General features: G+C 39.6%; 1 protein-coding gene and 1 non-coding gene across 2 annotated transcripts in view; both read left to right on the top strand.

Moving 5' to 3' along the window:
• Positions 1–20,884, top strand: part of KNTC1 (kinetochore associated 1) — a 77,754-nt gene that overhangs the window by 15,666 nt on the left and 41,204 nt on the right. Inside the window, exons 13-30 of the mRNA XM_045073508.1 lie at positions 617–715; positions 1,978–2,021; positions 2,128–2,193; positions 2,292–2,367; positions 5,546–5,671; positions 5,772–5,861; positions 6,240–6,293; positions 6,885–6,946; positions 13,123–13,234; positions 14,241–14,384; positions 14,576–14,632; positions 14,725–14,826; positions 17,021–17,140; positions 17,233–17,376; positions 18,253–18,351; positions 18,994–19,097; positions 19,505–19,604; positions 20,175–20,309. Of these exons, the coding sequence (XP_044929443.1) occupies positions 617–715; positions 1,978–2,021; positions 2,128–2,193; positions 2,292–2,367; positions 5,546–5,671; positions 5,772–5,861; positions 6,240–6,293; positions 6,885–6,946; positions 13,123–13,234; positions 14,241–14,384; positions 14,576–14,632; positions 14,725–14,826; positions 17,021–17,140; positions 17,233–17,376; positions 18,253–18,351; positions 18,994–19,097; positions 19,505–19,604; positions 20,175–20,309 (1,734 nt within the window). The remainder of the gene's footprint in view (positions 1–616; positions 716–1,977; positions 2,022–2,127; positions 2,194–2,291; positions 2,368–5,545; positions 5,672–5,771; positions 5,862–6,239; positions 6,294–6,884; positions 6,947–13,122; positions 13,235–14,240; positions 14,385–14,575; positions 14,633–14,724; positions 14,827–17,020; positions 17,141–17,232; positions 17,377–18,252; positions 18,352–18,993; positions 19,098–19,504; positions 19,605–20,174; positions 20,310–20,884) is intronic.
• On the top strand, positions 13,466–13,538 carry TRNAK-UUU. The gene has a single exon. It is a non-coding gene; the product is annotated as a tRNA-Lys (tRNA).

Genomic DNA, 20,884 nt, shown 5'->3' with positions numbered 1-20,884 from the left:
CAGAGTTTTTTTTTTTTTTTTTTTTTTTTTTTTTTTTTTTTTTAAAGATTTCATTTATTTGACAAAGAGAGAGAGAGAACACAGGTAGGCAAAGAGGCAGGCAGCCTCTGGTCATGATCTCAGGGTTGTGAGATTGAGCCCTGCACTCAGCGCAGAATCTGCTTGTCCCTGTCCCTCTGCTCCTCCCTGACTCACGTGCGCGCACTCTCTCTCCACCACCACCCCCATAAATAAATAAATAAATTAAAAAAATCTTTTTTTTTAAAAATGGCTCTAAGTCTCCACCTCCCATTTAAGTGGAACATTGCAGAATTAAAAATATCCACAAGAAAATGTTCATTAGAGTGACTCATAGTTAGGAATTACATTCACCTTAAATGCAAATTGTAGAATGAACTTCAGGTGTATTGTTTTTCATCCAGCAGACTTGGAAGTTGGAATAGAGCACAATTTTATATGTAACATTTAAATAATTCACTAATGGACTTAGTTATAAAATTGTTTTTTGCATTTAGCCTTGTACCAAATATTTTAATCTAGGCTCATGATTATGAAGTACTATCTTGTTATAAATTTATATGACCTACTAAACTAATTACTCTTCTGTTTTTCCTAGATGAAAAATCTCATGGTTTATTCATTACCTACGATGGAAATACTGTATTCTTTGGAAGTATCTAGCGTTTCCTCTCTGGTCCAATCCGGAATTAGCACAGTATGTTGATGTGTATTTTGTACTTTATAATAAAAAACCATTAAGTAAGCTAGGGGGCTCCTGGCTGACTCAGAAGAACATGCGATTCCTGATCTCAGGGTCCTGAGTTTGAGCCGCACGCTGGGTGTAAAGATTACTTAAATAAACTTTTTTTTCTTTAAAGTTAAATAAGCTAAGCCTGAGTGGAAACTGGTATAATACCTGGATAGATCTCAGGTGGTCAAGTATATTTCATGTTACCAGGTGTTTTCAAATACATTTGCCAAATACTAGTCTTCATATAAGGAAAAGAAAGGCATATTATTTAAATAAAATTTAAATCATCTACTTATTCAGCTTTCTTGTGTTTCTGCAGGAAATATGATAAGTAATTTGGGGGGAGGTCATTGCTTTTATGTATTTACCTTTTAATTACGACTTTGTTAAAAAACGTGTTACGTTTGTTTCATATATATACACACACACGCACAATCACATGCATTGCACGTGCACTCATACACACACACACACACACATTCTGTGTTTTTCCAAACCATTTGTATTTACTTGCAGAAATCATGGCCTGTTGCCCCTAAAGGCTTCAGCAGGTCTCTCCTAAGAATAAGGTCATTCATCTATAGCACCATTATCACTCAGAAAATTTAACATTAATACAGGCTATTATGAAACATACCATCCAGATCCAGATTTTACCAGTGGTGCCAATTACTTTAAAACTTTTTTTTTTTCCCCCTTGATCCAGCATCCAATCAAGCATCATGCTTGGAATTTTGTTGTCACGGTCACAGGGTAGTCTGCTTTAATAGTTCCGTAGTCTTTTTGTTTTTGTTAGACCTTGACATTTTCTGAATTCCATCCTGTTGTGTTATAGAACGTCTCTCTGTTTGGATTTGTCATAATTAGATACATGCTGAACTTTCTTGGCAAGGATACCACAAAGGTAATACTGTATTGAACTGTGTCACATTAAAGGGGCTCATGCCCATTTGTCCTATTACTAGTAATGACAAGTATGATTACTTGGTTAGGGCAGTTCTGCCAGATTTCTCCGCTGTAAGGTACTTTTTCCTGTTTGTAATTGCTGAGTAAATTCTGTGGTATTATCCTGAGACTCCAGGAATATCTTTTTTCCCAGTGGCTTTTGGACAGTGAATTTAGAATCTGTTGATGGATAATTCTCACCCAAACCAGTTGTTACTTTAGTGACTAGAAAATGAATTATTTCTGTATTTCAATTTTAAACATTTTTTTTTTAATTGTAGGATACCATATACCTTCTGGAAGGAATTTGCAAAAACGATTCAACGTAGGTCATGTTTTGTTTTATCAAATAAGCTGTTAAATAGCAGCTAACTTACAGTTTGCATATTAATATTAATGACAAATACACTTACAGTGAAAACTTTTTTCAGCTTTTCTAAAGATTCAGTCTCAGTTGTGGTACTCAGATGTCTTACAGAAGCTTTACCAGAAAACAGGTAACTTCTCATTTTATTTTAAGCTCTACCACTTAATGATAAACTTAAATTCCCTGATTAATAAAAACTTAACTAAAATTTCTTTTTCAACTTGTCAGATTGAGTCGGTTACTTCACAAACACAGATTTGCTGAAGCCGAGAGCTTCGCAATTCAGTTTGGACTAGATGTTGAGGTAAATCATTCATGAATTCATTTGTTCATCAAGCAAGCTCATTTTCATGCGACGGGGACTGGAGAGACAGACATGTAAAGCGTAATTGGAATTTAATGATCAAGCCTATAATTAAGATATGACCAAAGTACACTAGGGATTCAAAGGAGAGATTGACGCTTACTGGGGTGGAAAGCCTTCACGGAGGAGGTAATTTTTATGTCAGATCTTGAAGATATTCCAGATGGTCCGGGAGGAGGAGGGGAATTCTAGGTGCAAAGACAGCATGAGTAAAGTGAGGGAGGCTTTTAAAAAAATATTTATTCATTTGACAGAGAGAGAGAGAGACAGGGAGAGAGGGAACACAAGCAGGGGGAGTGGGAGAGGGAGAAGCAGGCTTCCTGCGGAGTAGGGAGCCTGATGCAGGGCTCGACCCCAGGATCCCAGGTCATGACCTGAGCTAAAGGCAGACACTTAATGACTGAGCCTCCCAGGCGCCCCAAGGGAGGCTTTGAGGCTTCCAGGAATGCCCACTGATTATAGGTAGGAGTGGAGAATAGGTGATATGCGAAAAGGAGTAGAAGGAGCTAGTGACGGGATTCCTGGGTGGCTCAGTGGCTTAAGTGGTTGCCTTTAGGTCATGATCCCAGGGTCCTGGGATCGAATCCCACATCGGGCTCCTTGCTCAGCAGGGAGCCTGCTTCTCCCTCTCCCTCTGCCTGCCTGCTGATCCCCCTCTTGTGCTCTGTCTCTCACTATCTCTCTCTGTACATCAAATAAATAAATAAATAAGTCTTAAAAAACAAAACAAAAAAAAAACATGAAAAAAACAAGGAGCTGTTGATGAACAGGAGGGGGACGGAGCCTGGGGATCCTTGTGTGCACTGCAGGGGATTTAGACTATATTCTGCAGGTGATGGGGAACTAGTAGAAGGGTCTTGATTAGATTATCACTTTATAAAGCTGCAGAATTGTTTGGAACGGGGCAGACTTAGGAGTGTGAAGACCAATTGGGAGACTGAACAGCTTTCTGCGTGAGACCTGAGCCCGTGCAGTGAGGTGAAGATGTACAAGAGGGATGGCAGACATGAGAGGTGCAGAGGAGGTAGAATCACTAAGTGATCACACATAGGGAGGACACATGTAGGAAATGGCCTGGCAGAACTCTGGCTCAGCATACTCGTAAGGATGGGGCTGAGCCCAAGCCCTAAAATGAGAAATATGTGTGGAAGAGCAGGTAGTGGTAGAAGTTGAAGGGTCTGCTTTGTAAAAATTGCATGGGCAGGGTCTTATGAAATGAGACTATCTGGTAGGAGGTTGGAGAGTGATCTGAGCTGAATCCAGAGGGTGGAGGGTATCCCCGGGGGATGGCTCAGACCGCTCTGGGTGCGTGTGTAGAGTAGAGAGATCTCATCTCAGGATGAGATCCAGGGGCACTGGCATGTAAGAAGTGAGGAAAAAGGGCTATATGCATATGTGGGAAGAAATGAAGGAGGAAAACTGCAAGAATGTATGATTATAGATTGAAGTCAAGGAAAGAGAAACTTTAGATTCTAGTGGAGAGTGATTAGTAGTTTCAAATACTATAGATAAGATCAAGTATTAAACGTGGGAGATGTCGGGGCGCCTGGGTGGCTCAGTGGGTTAAGCCTCTGCCTTCTGCTCAGGTCATGATCCCAGGGTCCTGCGATTGAGTCCTGCATTGGGCTGCCTGCTCAGCGGGGAGTCTGTTTTCCCCTTTGCTCCCCCTGCCACCATGTACACTCGCTTTCCATCTCTGTCTCTCTCAAAAAGAAAACAAAATCTTTAAAAATAAATAAATAAAAGTGTAACATTTTAAAACATACAAAGCAATTTTGTGTGTTTAGAAAGGCATATGAATAAAGGGATAGAGATTAATGGGATATTAAGCACCAAAATCAGAGTAATGGATAATTCTGGTTGGGACAAGGAGAATGATGTATTTGGGAAAAAGAGTAGGGGGTTCTTAAGTTATATTGGTAATATTTATTTTTAAGTAGGGTGATAAGTACATGAGTGTTATATTATCTTTTTGAACAGCTGAAAGTTTTATAATAACTAATTTTTTTAAGATTTTATTTATTTATTTAACAGAGAGAGATCACAAGTAGGCAGAGCAGCAGGCAGAGGGGGTAGGGAAGCAGGCTCCCTACTAACAGAGAGCCTGGTGCAGGGCTCCGTCCCAGGAGCCTGAGACCATGATCTGAGCCTAAGGCAAAGGCTTAACCTACTGAGCCACCCAGGCACCCTTGTAATAACTAATTTTCTTAAAAACTGAATGGGGGGCCCCTGGCTGGCTCAGTTAGTAGAGCCTGTGACTCTTGGTCATGAGTTTGAGCCCCACATTGAACATATATATTACTTTAAAAATAAAAATAAAATTAAAATTGGAAAGTGAATGGAGTGACAAAATCTGAATCCGTGAAAGCAGTTTTCAGGGAGTGGAGAAATATGAGTAGAGAAACTATGCTTTCTTATCATTTTTAGCTTTCAGAATTAGAGAGTCCTTTTTGAAGTTGGCATTTTGATTATAAGAAAGGAACCTAAAGTTTTGGGTATTTCTTTTTCCTTCTCTCTCTTTCTTCCTTTCTTTCTTAGAGAGTGTGTGTGAGCTGGGAGAGGGGCATGGGGAGAGGGAGAGAGAATCTAAAGCAGATTCCATGGAGCCTGACAAGAGGCTTAATCTCATGACCCTGAGATCATGATCTGAGCCCAAACAGAGTTGGATGCTTAACCAACTGAGCCACTCAGGCGCCCCGTGTGGTCATATTTTAAAAAGCAGCTCCATCGCTTTGGAACTGCATAGTTTCAAGTACATTACTTACCCTTCCTGGAGTCTTGGTTTTCTTGATGGTATAACGGGAATGTTAGTATTCATCCTGTCCTACGATGAGGTGTAAATTGCTCAGGTTTTTATGAGAATTAAATGAGATCATTCATGTAAGGCTCTTAGTACCCTGCTTGACATGTGTAGTTCAGAACTCAAATGGTCTCCTTAACTCTTGGCAATCTAGATTACCTTTGGGTTATCTGAGCGTTCCCTGCTTTACTGTTTATTCTTGGACCACATGAGGCTTCCTCTTTTTTTTCATAACAGCCTGTTGCCTGCAGCATAAGAAAGTCGTGCACAGGCATTATTTTGCTTCAAGTTGCTTAATGAAGCATGTTTGTATTACAGCTTGTTTACAAGGTGAAATCCAATGATATATTAGAGAGATTAGCCTTGAGTTCTGCAGACACCAGCGAGCAGACCGAATGGCAAAAACTCATAGATGAAGCTAAGAACAATCTACATAAAATCCAGGTGTGTTTCCCCTGTCGTGTATGAAAGCATTTAGATGGACGGAGATGGACGGACTGATCGACATTAGATCACCTGACTGTGTCTGGCATTTCTCAAACAGGACGATGAATTTGTGGTAAATTACTGCTTGGAGGCTCAGTGGCTAACCTATGAAACAACCCAGGAAATGCTAAATTATGCCAAAACCCGGGTAGGTTTTTATGTTTGTACCTGTTAGTTTGTCTCATGCAAAAGAAACCATCTCAGAAAAAATGAATCTTGTCTCCATTGCACACATGTCCTAAAGTGTGTTTTCTGCCATAGGTTCCTGTCAGTGAGCTCTGAACACCGTTGCTAGTTATATTCCTTAAAATCAAGGTGTAATGGACGGGCAAAATATTGTGAGCTGTTTTCATAAGCTGCATTATTTTTTTAAGATATGTCATTTTTCAGTCATTCACTGTTCATCTTAGAGTTCAATGTGACCTGATAATTTGTGTCCTTTCACAGAAAATCCATCTTCCTTCATAAAAAAAAAAAAAACTAATATACCAGATATATTAACTTTGTTTCTCATTATTCATCTTAGCTTTTGAAAAAAGAAAATAAAACTGTTCCTGTCTATTCTGATGGTTTAAAAGAGGTAATTACACTGTACTTAATTTGAGAATAAACGTACCTTTACAGTATGTCTTTCAATTCAAGATAGACCTGTATTTTTTCAAGAACATCTTACTTTAACTCTTGTTTCCTTACTGAAAAATAGGAATAATAATAGTACTTATAGGGTTATTTTGAAGTCAGATGAAATAATTTATATAAACCATTTTGCATTGTGTCTGGCATTGGTTAACCACACAAATAAATATTAACCATGATGTTAACTATCATGGTTTAAACTCTTATTAAAGCAAAGTATATTTTTGGTATAATCCAACTGCATTTTAACACAAGGGCTTTTATATAAATCACTGGGAAAACTAGTTAATTTTGAAGGCACCTACAATTATTGTGTAAATGCCTTCTCTTTTGCAATTTTATTGCACCGAATGTGATTGGAAATGTTTCCATTTTTCCAAGGTTTTTTGGGTTATATTTATGAGAATTGATCTCTAATAGGAGGTGAAATGTGTAAGAGTTCTGAAATAGAAGGCCTAATTTCTGGGGGGGGGGGGGTTTCATTTAATTTTCTTGCATATGACATTCAAATTATCATGTTCTTTTTTTCTCCTAGGTACTAAGGGCTCATGCAAAATTGACTACTTTTTATGGAGCATTTGGACCAGGAAAATTCAGGTGTGTACATTCTTCGTTTTTTATTTTTAGATTATGAATTGGACTAAATGTGTTTTCTGGGAATCGGGTAATGGAAAATATTATTTTCCTGCTAGGCTGTAGATACTCTTCTACACCATCTATGGAACTAATAAATTTGAAAGGCAAATTTAAATGCACGTATCTTTGCCTTAGCAATTTCACTTCTGGCAGTTGATTCTATTAGATATACTAACATGTGCACCAAAATTGTCATTATTTACACATATGAGTGGTAGTTATCTTAAAGATAATAGAAATTATTTGCAAATTAACAAGGAAGGGGGAAGCTTTATATTTTCCCTTGTGGCTAGTCAATCCCTCTTTCCCTGTTGTATTTGTCTATCTCTGGACTTTATATTCAGTGGATTTTATATTTTTCATTCACCAGTATCATATAGTTTTTTGGTTTTTTAGAAGATTTTATTTATTTATTTGAGAGATAGAAAGAGAAAGCCTGAGTCGGGGGAAGGGGCAGAGGGAAGAGGGAGAAGGAGACTCCCCACTGAGCAAGGAGGCTTATGTGGGGCTTGAACCCAGGACCTTGAGATCATGACCTGAGCTGAAGGCAGAGGCTTTAACCCACAGAGCCACCCAGGCGCCCCAATTAATGTGATTTTAGAATGTCCTATTATCTGATAAACTAGCCCTGATATACTTTCCATACTTTTCTGAATCTGGGGGGCAATTTTCTCATGTTTATTTTTCTGTATGACATTTAGAATGAGAATCCCCTTACCCAGTTTATTTATTTATAATTTTTTTAAATTTAAATTCAATTAATTAACATGTATTGTCCGTTTCAGAGGTAGAGGTCAGTAATTCATCAGTCTTACAAGATTCATTCCATCGCATGCCCTGCTTTACGCCCATCACTCATTCCCCCATCCCCCTCCCCTCCAGCAACCCTCACTTTGATTCCTCTGATTAAGAGTCTCTTATAGTTTGTTCCTCTCTCTGATTATGGCTTTGTTTTTCCCTCCCTTCCCTTATAATCCTCTGTTTTGTTTCTTAAATTCCACATATGAGTGAGATCATATAATTGCTTTCTCTGATCGCGTAATGCCTTCTAGTTCCATCCATGTCATTGCAAATGCCAACATTTCATTTCTTTTGATGGCTGAGTAGTATTCCATTGTACAGATATACCACATCATCTTTTTTTTAATCTGACAAAGGATTTGTTTTTAGAACATAGAAAAACCATTTATAACCTAATAATAAAAAGACAAGTAGCCTAGTAAAAACAAAACATGGGCAAAACACTTGAACACACACTTGGCAAAAGAAGATGTATGAATGGCCGAAAACGTGAAAAGTCAAACATAGGATTACCCTGCAGTCTAGCAGTTCTCCTACGTCTTTACCCAAGAGAAATAAAAAATAATCTAAAAATGCATTTTTTGAAAGATTATATTTATTTATTTGAGAGAGAGAGAGAGAATGAGCAGTGGGGAGAGGCAGAGGGAAGGGGAGAAGCAGACTCCCTACTGAGCAAGGAGCCCTACATGGGACTCAATCCCAGGACCCTGAGATCATCACCTAAGCCAAAGGCAGACACTTAACTGAATCACTCAGGTGTGCTTAAAAATGCATTTTTGTTCATAGTAGCCAAACACTGGTAATAAGCCAGACATCCACCAACAGAAGAATATATGTATAACTGTGTGTTCATACAACAGAATACTGCTTAGCAATAGAAAGAACAAACCGCTGGCACACACACAGCCCCATGGACAAACCTTAGAAACACTATGTTTGTAAGGGTCCTGCAGTTGGCAGAATAACAACCCCTCAAAGATGTCCAGGTCCAAATCCCCGTTAATCACAAGGCAAAATGTGATAAAGGTTGAGGACCTTGAGATGGGGAGATAACTTCAGATCACTGGAGTCCTTAAAGCAGAGGAACCTTGCTGGCTGTGGTCAGAGGAGATGTGACAAAGGGTGAATGGTCTGAGATACAACGTTGCTGACTTTGAAGGTGGAAGAAGGGGCAACAAGCCAGGGAATATAGGTGGTCTCTAGTGGTTGAAAAAGGCAAGGAAAGAGATTTTTCTCTAGAGATTCCACAAAGGAACAGCTCTGCCAACACCTTGACTTTGACCCACTGAGGACACTTATTGGGCTTCTAACACGCAAATCTAGAAGATAATAAATTTCTGTGGTCTTAAGCAGTTAAGTCTGTGGTAATCTGTTACAGCAGCAACCAGAAACAATCTTCACTGGTTTTCTTCTTTTGAGATTTGATTCAAGCCTACATTTTAATTCCTTCAAACCAATATTATTCAAGTTTTTTTGTTTGTTTCTATGTTTGTGTTTTTACTCCTAATTTTTCTTTCATTTTTAAAAAAAATTTAAATTCGATTACTTAACATATAATGTATTATGTTTTAGGGGTGCAGGTCTGTGATTCATCAGTCTTACCTAACAGCCAGTGCTCGCCACAGCACATACCCTCCCCAGTATCCATCACCTAGCCACCCTGTCCCCCGACCCCTCTCCCCTCCAGCAACACCCAGTTAATTTCCTAAGATTAAGAGTCTCTTATGGTTTGTCTCCCTTTCTTGTTTCATCTTGTTTCATGTTTTCCTCTCTTCCCCTATGATCCTCTATCTTGTTGCTTAAATTCCGCATATCAGTGAGGTCATATAATTGTTTTTCTCTGATTAACTTACTTCGCTTAGAATAATACCTTCTAGTTCCATCCATGTTGTTGCAAATGGCAAGATTTCATTTCTTTGATGGCTAATTAATATTCCATTGTTGTTGTTTTTTTAAAGAATTTATTTATTTATTTATTTGACAGAGAAAAATCACAAGTAGGCAGAGAGGCAGGCAGAGAGAGGAGGGAAGCAGGCTCCCCGCTGAGCAGAGAGCCCGATATGGGGCTCGATCCCAGGACCCTGAGATCATGACCTGAGCCAAAGGCAGAGGCTTTAACCCACTGAGCCACCCAGACTCCCCTAATTAATATTCCATTGTAAACATACCACGTCATCTTTATCCATTCACCTATTGAGGGACATCTGAGCTCTTTCCATAGTTTGGCTATTGTGGAACTGCTGCTATAAACGGTGGGGTACGGGTGCCTCTTTGGATCACTGTATTTGTATCTTTAGGGTAGTACCTTACCCCAGTTTAAAGAAATCTTATTTGGGGGGCACCAGAGTGGCTCAGTCAGTTAAGTGTATGACTTGATCTGAGCGTGGGTTGTGATCTCAGGGTCGTGAGAGCGGGCCCTGCGCCACACTTCTCATTCAGTGCCTGGTCTGCTTGAGATTCTCTTTCTCCCTCTCCCTCCGCTCCCACCCTGCTCATATGCATACATACTCTCTCTAACGAATAAATAAAATCTTTCTTAAAAATTCTATTTGGGGGGTGGGTGTCTGGGTGGCTCAGTAGGTTAAGCCTCTGCCTTTGGCTCAGGTCCTGATCCCAGGGTCCTAGGATCGAGCCCCGCATCGGGCTCTCTACTCAGCGGAGAGCCTGCTTCCCTCTCTCTCTGCCTGCCTCTGCCTACTTGTGATTTCTGTCTGTCAAAATAAATAAGTAAAATCTTTTTAAAAAAATCCTATTTGGTGGCCCCTGGGCCCCTGGCTCAGTCATTAAGCATCTGCCTTTGGCTCAGGTCATGGTCCCAGCACCCTGGGATTGAGCCCCACCTCGGGTTGCCTGCTCGGCAGGAAGCCGCTTCTCCCCCTCCCGTTTCCCCTGCTTGCATTTCCTCTCTGTCTCTCTCTCTGTCAAGTAAATACGTAAAATCTTTTTTAAAAAATCCTCTTTTATTAGGATTTTTAAAATTATTTTTTATTTTTTTAAAGATTTTTATTTATTTGACAGAGAGAAATCACAAGTAGTCAGAGAGGCAGGCAGAGAGAGAGAGGAGGAAGCAGGCTCCCTGCCAAGCAGGGAGCCCGATTCGGGACTCGATCCCAGGATTCTGGGATCATAACCTGAGCCGAAGGCAGAGGCTTAACCCACTGAGCCACCCAGGAGCCCCTTTATTAGGATTTTAAATTTTATTTATTTTTATTTTCTTATTGGGAATATGCTGAATGGAAGATCAATTTAGGGAGAACCAGCATCTTTACATTATTGAATCTTCCTTTTTAGGGACATTATGTCCTACTCATTCTGTCCTTTCTTTTGTTCCTGAGCAGTTATCTACTCAGTTGTCTTTATATAGCTCTTAAATATTTCTCCTACTGCTATAAATGGGACATATCTCCATCATATATTTTTTTAAAGATCATTTATTTATTTTTTGACAGACAGAGATCACAGGTAGGCAGAGAGGCAGGCAGAGAGAGGAAGGGAAGCAAGCTCCCTGCTGAGCAGAGAGCCAAATATGGGACTTGATCCCAGGACCCTGGGATCACGACCCGAGCCGAAGGCAGAGGCTTTAACCCACTGAGCCACCCAGGTGCCCTCCTTCATATTTTTGAAAGGCTATGAAAAACTATTGATTTTTAAAAATTACTTTTTAATCAACTACTTTATTGAATTCCTTTTTTTTTTCTTTTTAAGATTTTATTTATTTATTTTAGAGAGAGAGCATGCACAAATAGAGGGGAGAGACAGAGGGAGAAGGTGAAGCAGACTCACCGCTGAGCAGGGAGCCCAATGTGGAATCCCAACCTTGGGGTCATGACCTGAGCCAAAGGCACACACGTAACCAACTGAGCCACGCAGGCGCCTTTGCATTTCTTTATTATTCTTAATCATGTTTCAGTTGCTGGGTCAATAAAATCAGGTCATGATTTTAGGGTCCTGGGATCGAGCCCAGCATTAGGCTCAGAGCTGAGCAGGGAGCCTGCTGGCTCTGCCTCTGCCTGCCTCTCTGCCTACTTGTGATCTCTCTCTATCTCTGCCAAATAAATAAAAATCTTTAAAAAAACAATGTCTCAGCTGATCTTATTTTTTCTAAGTGTGTGATTATATAGTCAAATAATGATAATTTTGCCTCATTTTTTTCCCCTTACCTCATCTCATTGACTGGTACTTACAGAACAGTATATATATTTTAAAGATTTCATTTTATTTATTTTAGAGAGAGGGAGGGAGAGGGACGAGTAGACTCCCCGCTGAGTGCAGAGCCTTCCACAGAGCTCAATCCCAGGACCTTGAGATCTTGACCTGAGCCAAAATCAAGAGTCAGACACTTAACTGACCGAGCCATCCAGGAGCCCTTCATTTGTTTTAAAAACTTATCATGGGGCGCCTGAGTGGCTCAGTGGGTTAAGCCGCTACCTTTGGCTCAGGTCATGATCTCAGGGTCCTGGGATCAAGTCCTGCATCGGGCTCTCTGCTCAGCAGGGAGCCTGCTTCCTCTCTCTCTCTCTCTCTCTCTGCCTGCCTCTCTGCCTACTTGTGATCTCTCTCTCTCTGTCAAATAAATAAATAAAATCTTTAAAAATAAATAAATAAAAATAAAAACTTATTAGGAAGAATCTGATTTCAACTTAGTTGGTTAAGTATCTGATTTCAGCTTAGGTCATGATCTCGGGGTCCTGGGGTTGAGCCCCACATCAGGCTGCTTCCTGCTCACTGGGGAGTCTGCTTCTCCTTCCCCCTTTGTCCTTTCCCAGGTTCTTACTCTTGCTTCTTGCACTCTTTCTCTCTTTCTCTCTCTCTCTCTCAAATAATTTTTTTTAAAAAAACACCTTAAGGGACGCCTGGGTGGCTCAGTTGGTTAAGCAGCTGCCTTCGGCTCAGGTCATGATCCCAGGGTCCTGGGATCGAGCCCCGCATCGGGCTCCTTGCTCCGCAGGGAGCCTGCTTCTCCCTCTGACTCTGCCTGCCACTCTGCCTGTGCTCGCTCTTGCTCTCTCTCTCTCTCTGACAAATAAATAAATAAATAAAATCTTTAAAAACAAAAAATAAATAAAATAAAAAAACACCTTAAAATAATTGCTCGTATATGCGTGATTATCCCAGGAAGAACCTATAAGGAGAGATGACTTTCAGGGAGGGTGACAGGAGCTCTACAAGTCTGGGATAGGAAAGAAACCACTTTTTACTGTACAATCTTTGGAACTTCTTTTAACTTTGAGGGGGGAAAAAACTAAACCACTAGTTAAAATTTCTAATGGTATCCACTTGTAACATTATGACCTTAATTTTTTAACTACTAATTTTATTCCTCTCTTACTTTGCAGTGGTAGTTCTTGGATTGAATTTCTGAATAATGAAGATGACCTTAAGGATATCTTTTTACAGCTACGAGAAGGAAACCTTGTTTGTGCACAGTACCTTTGGCTTCGACATAGGGTAATCTGTTTTGGGTTTTGTTGTTAATGGCTTTATGGCTCCTGGGGTAGGTGATTGAATCTGTTGTCTTCATGTGAATGAAAGGTGTCAGGTGTGAGTGGGCAATGGAATGTTTGATAAAATTTTCCTGATGATATTAAACTAGAGGTGAAGTTACTTTAGAAGTGTGTTTTATCTCATTCAGAGTCCAATGAACTCCTAAACTTAGCTGAAAAGGCAACATTTTGGGGCACCTGGCTGGCTCAGTTGGTGGAGCATGTGACTTTTGATCTCAGTGTTGTGGGTTCGAGCCCCACATTGGGCTCGGAGATTACGTTAAAATCTTAAAAAAAAGAAAGGGGGAGCCTAGGTGGCTCAGTGGGTAGGCCTTTGCCTTCAGCTCAGGTCATGATCTCAGGGCTGGAATTGAGCCCCATATCGGGCTCCCTGTGCAGTGGGGAGCCTGCTTCTCCCACCCCATCCCCCGCCTACCTCTCTGTCTACTTGTGATCTCTGTCAAATAAATAATAAAATAGAATCTTTAAAATCTTAAGAAAAAAGAAAGCAATGTGTTATTGAATGATTTATTGATGGGCTTTCTTAAGTACTGCTGGTGAAGTTATTCCTGTTACAGCTCAGACTATGTAAAGGATTGTGCATTAGCAGCTCTGCTCTGATTCCCTCCATGCTGGCCAATATCATGAGGTCCAAAACGTGTCATCTTGGTGTGATGTCACTCATGGACACATGGCTTGTTTGGATTTGCACTATCACTTCCTGTTAAGTTTTCCTTCCTCTGCCAGTTCCACTGCCCCCTAATTTATTAGTTGGTCCTTGCTGCCATGAGAGTTCGTGGGATTCGTGGCTGCCAACGACTCATCAGTATAGAGTAAATCACCCCTTGTGCTTGTAATTAAGACAGTAAAATATTTCCTAAAAATGACTTCCTAACAAGTCTTTCCATTTTGGGAGGCTGTCATTTTAAATCCGTCTGATAGATCCTAATTTCTCACTCTGTATAATTTAGGCAAATTTTGAAAGCAGATTTGATGTGAAAATGCTTGAGAACTTGCTCAACTCAATTTCTACACCAGTGTCTTTGCAAAAGCTTTGCCCGTGGCTTAAAAATGATGTGATCCCATTCGTGAGAAGGGCTGTACCTGAAGGGCAGGTGAGTGGCCTTCAGTATTTCCACTCTGGGTCATTCAAGTCCAGCCTTTGCCTTATATCACTGCAGAGTAAAGGGCGGTAACACCAGGTAGTTCAGTGTCTCTGTTGAAAGATTATCATGGGGGTTTTACATTATTTCCTTGATTATCTACTGACTATTTATTTTATTTTCAAATGATATGTCTGTTTCAGAAAATTCTTGCAAAATGGTTGGAACAAGCAGCCAGGAACCTTGAATTAACTGATAAGGTAATACCAGTATTACTAGCACTGAAAAGACATTTCAAACACTCCCAGTGGCGTACAGCATCACTTTTAATGGTGTGTGTTCCTCTTTAAAGGCAAACTGGCCAGAAAATGGACTTCAACTGGCAGAGGTATTTTTTACAGCAGAAAAACCAGATCAGTTGGCATTGGTGTCCTGTTGGCATTGGATTTCCTTGGTATGATATAGAAAATGAATTTTCAGTAATAAAGCATTCAGTTTATGTTAAAGGATTTGTGTACATGTACTAAGAGATACATCTATTTCTTACATTTTCTGTTTGTGTGTTCTTTTATTGTGTACATCTAAAATTCACCAACCAAACAGGAAACCATATATAAACATACTCCTTAGTAGTATAATTGGAATTTTCTGCATTGGCAGCAATTTACAGTCCTTTAAAGGAATGAAATTTAATAATGCTTTAGGATTAGTTTTCAAGATCTTATTTAAACCAGCAAACCACTCCCAGTTCTGATTGCAGTTCTTAGGCATTCCAATAGCCATTATGGCTTAAGTACTAGTGAATTTTTTAAAAGATCACATTTAAAAAAGAAATGCTTGGACTTTTTTGACTGAAAAAAATAGTAGTGCTAGAAAGGTTACTAAGCTCAAGAACACTGCTGTTATATTTGGTGTTAATTTGAAGTTTGTGAACTGAATTTAGTATTTGACTTCTAAATTTCTTAAATTAATTTCTTTTTCCCTTTAAGTTTCTAAAAACTAGAAAGCATTCATTATATTGAAAAGAAGGAAAGTATATTCTTATATTTTAGGAAAGTCCATTGGAGTGCTATAAATTAGTTTATAAATTAACATGTGAGATATCCCTGTATGATCTCAACTCCGAAGTTTTAAGGACTTAAGTACCAGAAGGTAAACCTTCTTTGTGGTAATATACATTATAAAATTGCACCTATTCCTTAAATTTCTGGAGCCTAAAAAATAAATAAATTTTCTTCTGCTTTCTGATATAGCAGATTCTTTTTTTTTTTTTTTTAAGATTTTATTTAATCATTTGACAGACAGCAAGAGAGGGAACACAAGCAGGGGGAGTGGGAGAGGGAGAAGCAGGCTTCCTGTCAAGCAGGGAGCCCAATGTGGGGCTCCATCCCAGGATCCTGGGATCATGACCTCAGCTGAAGGCAGACAGACGCCTAATGACTGAGCCACCCAGGCGCCCCAGATGTAGCAGATTCTTGGTAATAATTGTACTTACTGGTTATATACTATTAAAAAGTAAGCAGGAATTTTTTGATATATGTTTCAACTAGTATATTGATATATATAATCAGTATATATTGATCATTATAATACATTTTTCCATAGAAGAGCTTTTCTTCTTGCTATAAAACACTACCCTGTCCTGGTATGCCTGGGTCACTCAGTTGGTTAAGCTTCTGTCTTCAGCTCAGGTCGTGGTCCTGGGATCGAGCCCCATGTCCGGCTCCTTATTCAGCAGGAACCCTGCTTCTCGCTCTGCCTGCTGCTTCCCCTGCTTGTGCTCTCTGGCAATTAAATAAATAAAATCTTTAAAAAAAAAAAGTCAAAAAACACTACTCTGTCTTTTCCCTGTTAATTGTCTTTATCAATATTGAAAATTCTATTTCTTGTATATAAGTTTATCAAATGTTACAGCTTTATCTCGGATCTTTATGTCTTGATCTATACAGATGGGGCATTGAGGGCCATCTAAATGATGTTTTTGTACATAAGCATAAAATTTTACACTAACATTCAGGGGTACCTGGCTAACTCAGTGGAGAGTGAGACTCTTGATCTCACAGTGTAAATTCAACCCCTGCATTAAGTGTAAAGATTACTTAAAAAATAAAATTTTAGGGCAGCCTGTGTGGCTCAGTCGGTTGGATGTCCAACTCTTGATTTGGGCTCAGGGTGTGATCTCAGGGTCGCGAGCCTGAGTCCTACGTCGGGCTCCACACTGGGTGTGTGGAGATATATTTATTTATTTTAGAGAGCACAGTAGGGGGAGAGGGAGAGAATCCTCAAACAGACTCCCCACTGAATGCAGAGCCCGACTAGGGCTCAATCCCCCCAGGACCCTGAGATCATGACCTGAGCTGAAATCAAGTGTCAGATGCTTAACTGACTAAGCCATCCAGGTACCCCTAACATTGAAGTTTTCCTGTTTGTTTATTTGTTTGTTTGTTTGTTGAGAAAGAAAATCGCCTTTAGATTTCTGTTGGATTCTAATCTATAAATTTGCACTAGTTAATGTGTTAAAATTCCACAAAACTTACAGGCATTAAGTACAGATTTCCTCTTATGTACATAATCATGTTCCTTTTTTATTTTATCTGAAATAATTCTGATTTTTCTATGTATTTCCCCTCTCACACTTCTGTTTTTAGAAGGATTATCAGAACACGGAGGAAGTACGTCAGCTAAGGACTCTCGTAAATAACTTGCAGGAGTTGATCACATTGCATAGGAAATACAACTGCAAACTGGCCCTCTCTGATTTCGAGAAGGTAAAAACCTAGATTTATCGGAAGTGTTATTTTTTAATGACAGCCACCATGACTAGAACTTGCATCTCTGCCGCCTTTCTCTTGTCATCCAGGAGACTACAACCACCATTGTGTTCCGCATGTTTGATAAAGTGTTAGCCCCAGAGCTGATTCCTTCTGTCTTAGAGAAATTTATAAGAGTTTACATGCGGGAACATGGCTTACAAGAGGAGGAACTTCTTCTGCTCTACATAGAGGTAACTTCTTTACCTCTAGTCTTTTCCCCTTGTGTCTATGTGTGTCACTGTTTAAACATCTAATCCTATAAGCCTTTGCCTTTGGCTCAGGTTGTGATCTCAGGGTCCTGGGATCGAGCCCCGCATTGGGCTCTCTGCTCAGCGGGGAGTCTGCTCCCCCTGCCCCCCACCTCTGCCTACTTGTGATCTCTGTCAAATAAATAAATAAAATCTTAAAAAAATAAAATAAGGGCGCCTGGGTGGCTCAGTGGGTTAAGCTGCTGCCTTCGGCTTAGGTCATGATCTCAGGGTCCTGGGATCGAGTCCCGCATCAGGCTCTCTGCTCAGCAGGGAGCCTGCTTCCTCCTCTCTCTCTCTGCCTGCCTCTCTGCCTACTTGTGATCTCTCTCGGTCAAATAAATAAATAAAATCTTAAAAAAATAAATAAATAAATAAATAAAATAAACATCTAACCCTATAGGGAATGTCATGCTTTACCATTGGGATTTATGCAGTGGATTATATTGGTTAATTGATTGACTGGTAACCTTGGGCAGAATGGAATAATATTAGGACTTTCTCCAAATGCTTATTGTGAAATAAAAGGAGCTCAATCATGTGAGCATGTGTTTTCACACATTAATAAGCTGCAATCATCTCATTTGTAGATTCTTCAAAAATATTTCCTTCTTAAGTTTCCTTGTCCATATTAAACGAAAGGCCAAGGCCTTAGTGATTTTGTTTTTTGAGCATTGTTTCACATTCATTGCTAAGTCATTTTTGCTTTTTTTTTTTCTTTTCACATCTATAAAAGCTGTTTTTCTATATCTATATGTTTTACTTTTTTTTTCTAGTAAGAGTTTCAAATTTAAAAAATATGTGTTTATCCCCTTTTAGGATTTATTGAAGAGATGTAGCTCGAAGTCCACATCACTCTTTGAAACCGCATGGGAAGCAAAAGCCATGGCAGTCATAGGATGTTTATCGGACACAGATGTAAGTAGATAGTGACCATGTAGATTTTCTTTGAGCATCGCATCTTTTCTGAAAACTTTCTCTCTGATCACAAAGGCAATAGCAAATTTGTTAAGAAGAATTTGTGAAGTTCGGAAAAAGAATAAAAATAAATAAATAAAAACTACCCATAATTCCATTTTCTTTCATTATAGAAAATAAGAAATAAAAATTTTCTCATTCCCATCCCCAGAAGAACTACCATGGATGATTGGGTGCATATATTTCTAGGCTTTTCTATGATTATACAAACACGGACACATTTTTTAAATCTGTTATAACACACTTTTATTATGCCTTCCCACTGTTACCATTATAAACTGTGAATAAAGTCATGAAAAATATTTTTAAACACAGAGACTAGAGACTGTTGAAAGGAATAGAACTATATGACTTCACTTTCAGCAGAGAAAATTTTTTTCTGAGTTTTTCTAAATAATGAAATTGCTCGCGATATGTGAGAATCAGAAGGAACATATACTTTTGTAGTCAGAGGAGATACTCTGAGCGTCCACGCTGTAGATGTAAGACCTCTGCTGCTATAGATGAGGCAATGTCATTAATTTCCATGAAACGTGAATCCGAGGGCTCTTCTGCACGGTCAGTGTCTGTGTGTCTTCATAGCTCATATTCGACGCTGTGCTTAAGATAATGTACGCGGCGGTGGTTCCTTGGAGTGCAGCTGTGGAGCAGCTAGTGAGACAGCACCTAGAAATGGACCATCCCAAGTAAGACGGCAGTCTCCCAGATCATGGTGTCGGTGCTGGATAAGTCTCCTGTTTCCTCTTGACATTCATTTATGTTTTATGCCCTTTACTGTGTCTCTTAGTATTTAAAAAAAAAAAAAAAAAGACAATCCATGTTAATATCAGCAAATTTCTTGGGCATCTGGGTGGCTCAGTCAGTTGAGCGTCTGACTGTTGATTTCAGCTCAGGTTGTGATCTCAGGATCTGGGGATCGAGCCCCACGTTGGGCTCTGAGTCAGCGCATAGTCTGCTTGTCCCTCTCCCTCTGCCCTTCCCATCCCCCCACCCCCCTGTGCTAGCTTGCCTCACTCTCTCCCTCTCTCAAAGAAATGAACAAGTAAAATCTTTTAAAAAATCATTTAAAAAATATGAGCAAATTTCCTTTCAGAGTCAAGTTATTACAGGAAAGTTACAAACTAATGGAGATGAAAAAACTTCTACGAGGCTATGGAGTAAGGGAGGTGAACCTCTTAAACAAGGAAATCATGGTGAGTACAGTAGCTGAAGGGTCTTGAACCCCGCTGTTCCGTTCTGAGGGCAGCTTGGGAAAACTAATGAGGACTTCATATTCTTGAAGGCTAACAGAGCTAAGTTCTCCACTACTTTCCTTTTGTAGGATAGAGTGTGAATAGGACGTTCAGGGGTGCCTGGCTAGCTCAGTAGACGGCGTGTTCAACTCTTAATCTTGGGATCATGAGTTCAAGCCCTACATTGGGTGCAGAGATTACTTAGTTAAATAAATAAAACATAAAAAAAATAAGTCTTTTTTAAAAATTGGGTATTCACTTGTTTATTAGGATAGTAAAGATAACAAGGACATTAAGAAGCTAAAGGAGTATATCAAATCATCATGCTGTACACCTTAAATATACGCAGGGTCTGTTTGTCACTTACATATCATAAAATTCAGAATATAAATCATGTTTTAATTTTTCACACAGCTTGGGTTTTTTGCTGCTTGATTTTAATTTGATGAGTACTTTGCCTTTATGAACAAAGGACTTCTGGGTTCTCTGAGATTTCATAATGAAGAAATGTATATATTGTCTCTGCTTCAGAGGGTGGTCAGATACATTCTCAAGCAAGATGTCCCATCTTCCTTAGAAGATGCTTTGAAGGTGGCTCAAGCGTATATGTTGCCCGACGATGAAATTTACAGTCTAAGGATTATTGATCTCATTGATAGAGAACAGGTATGAAAGTTCTGTATTGTCCTTTCTTAGGTTTCTTTGTTAAGTAAATCTGTAAAAGCTCAAATCACTCAAATTATCTGAATAGATTATCACAAATGAAAGTTATACCAAGGGGTACCTGGATGGCTCAGTCAGTTAAGCATCGCCTTTGGCTCAGGTCATAATCCCAGGATCCTGGGATCAAGCTCCGCATCTAGCTCCCTGCTCAGTGAGGAGTCTGCTTCTCCCTCTCCTACTCCCACTGCTTATGCACTCTCTCTCTCACTCACTCTCTCTCAAATAAACAAATAAAATCTTCAATAAAAAGAAAATAAGTTATACCAGGATGAAAATATTAGATGTTAGATTGGCCATATTCTTTATATCTGTAGTTTCTTTTTTTTTTTTTTAAAGATTTTATTTATTTATTTGGCAGAGACACAGTGAGAGAGAGAACACAAGCAGGGGGAGAGGGAGAGGGAGAAGCAAGCTTCCCGCAGAGCAGGTTGCCCAATGCGGGTTGGATCCCAGAACCCTGGGATCATGATCTGAGCTAAAAGCGGACACCTATGACTGAGCCACCCAGGCGCCCCCAT

This window comes from Mustela putorius, unplaced genomic scaffold (genome assembly GCF_011764305.1).
Source record: "Mustela putorius furo isolate JIRA1106 unplaced genomic scaffold, ASM1176430v1.1 tig00537248_pilon_pilon_pilon, whole genome shotgun sequence".
NCBI classification, from domain to species: Eukaryota; Metazoa; Chordata; class Mammalia; order Carnivora; family Mustelidae; genus Mustela; species Mustela putorius.
This window is presented reverse-complemented; position numbering and strand designations above follow the sequence as displayed.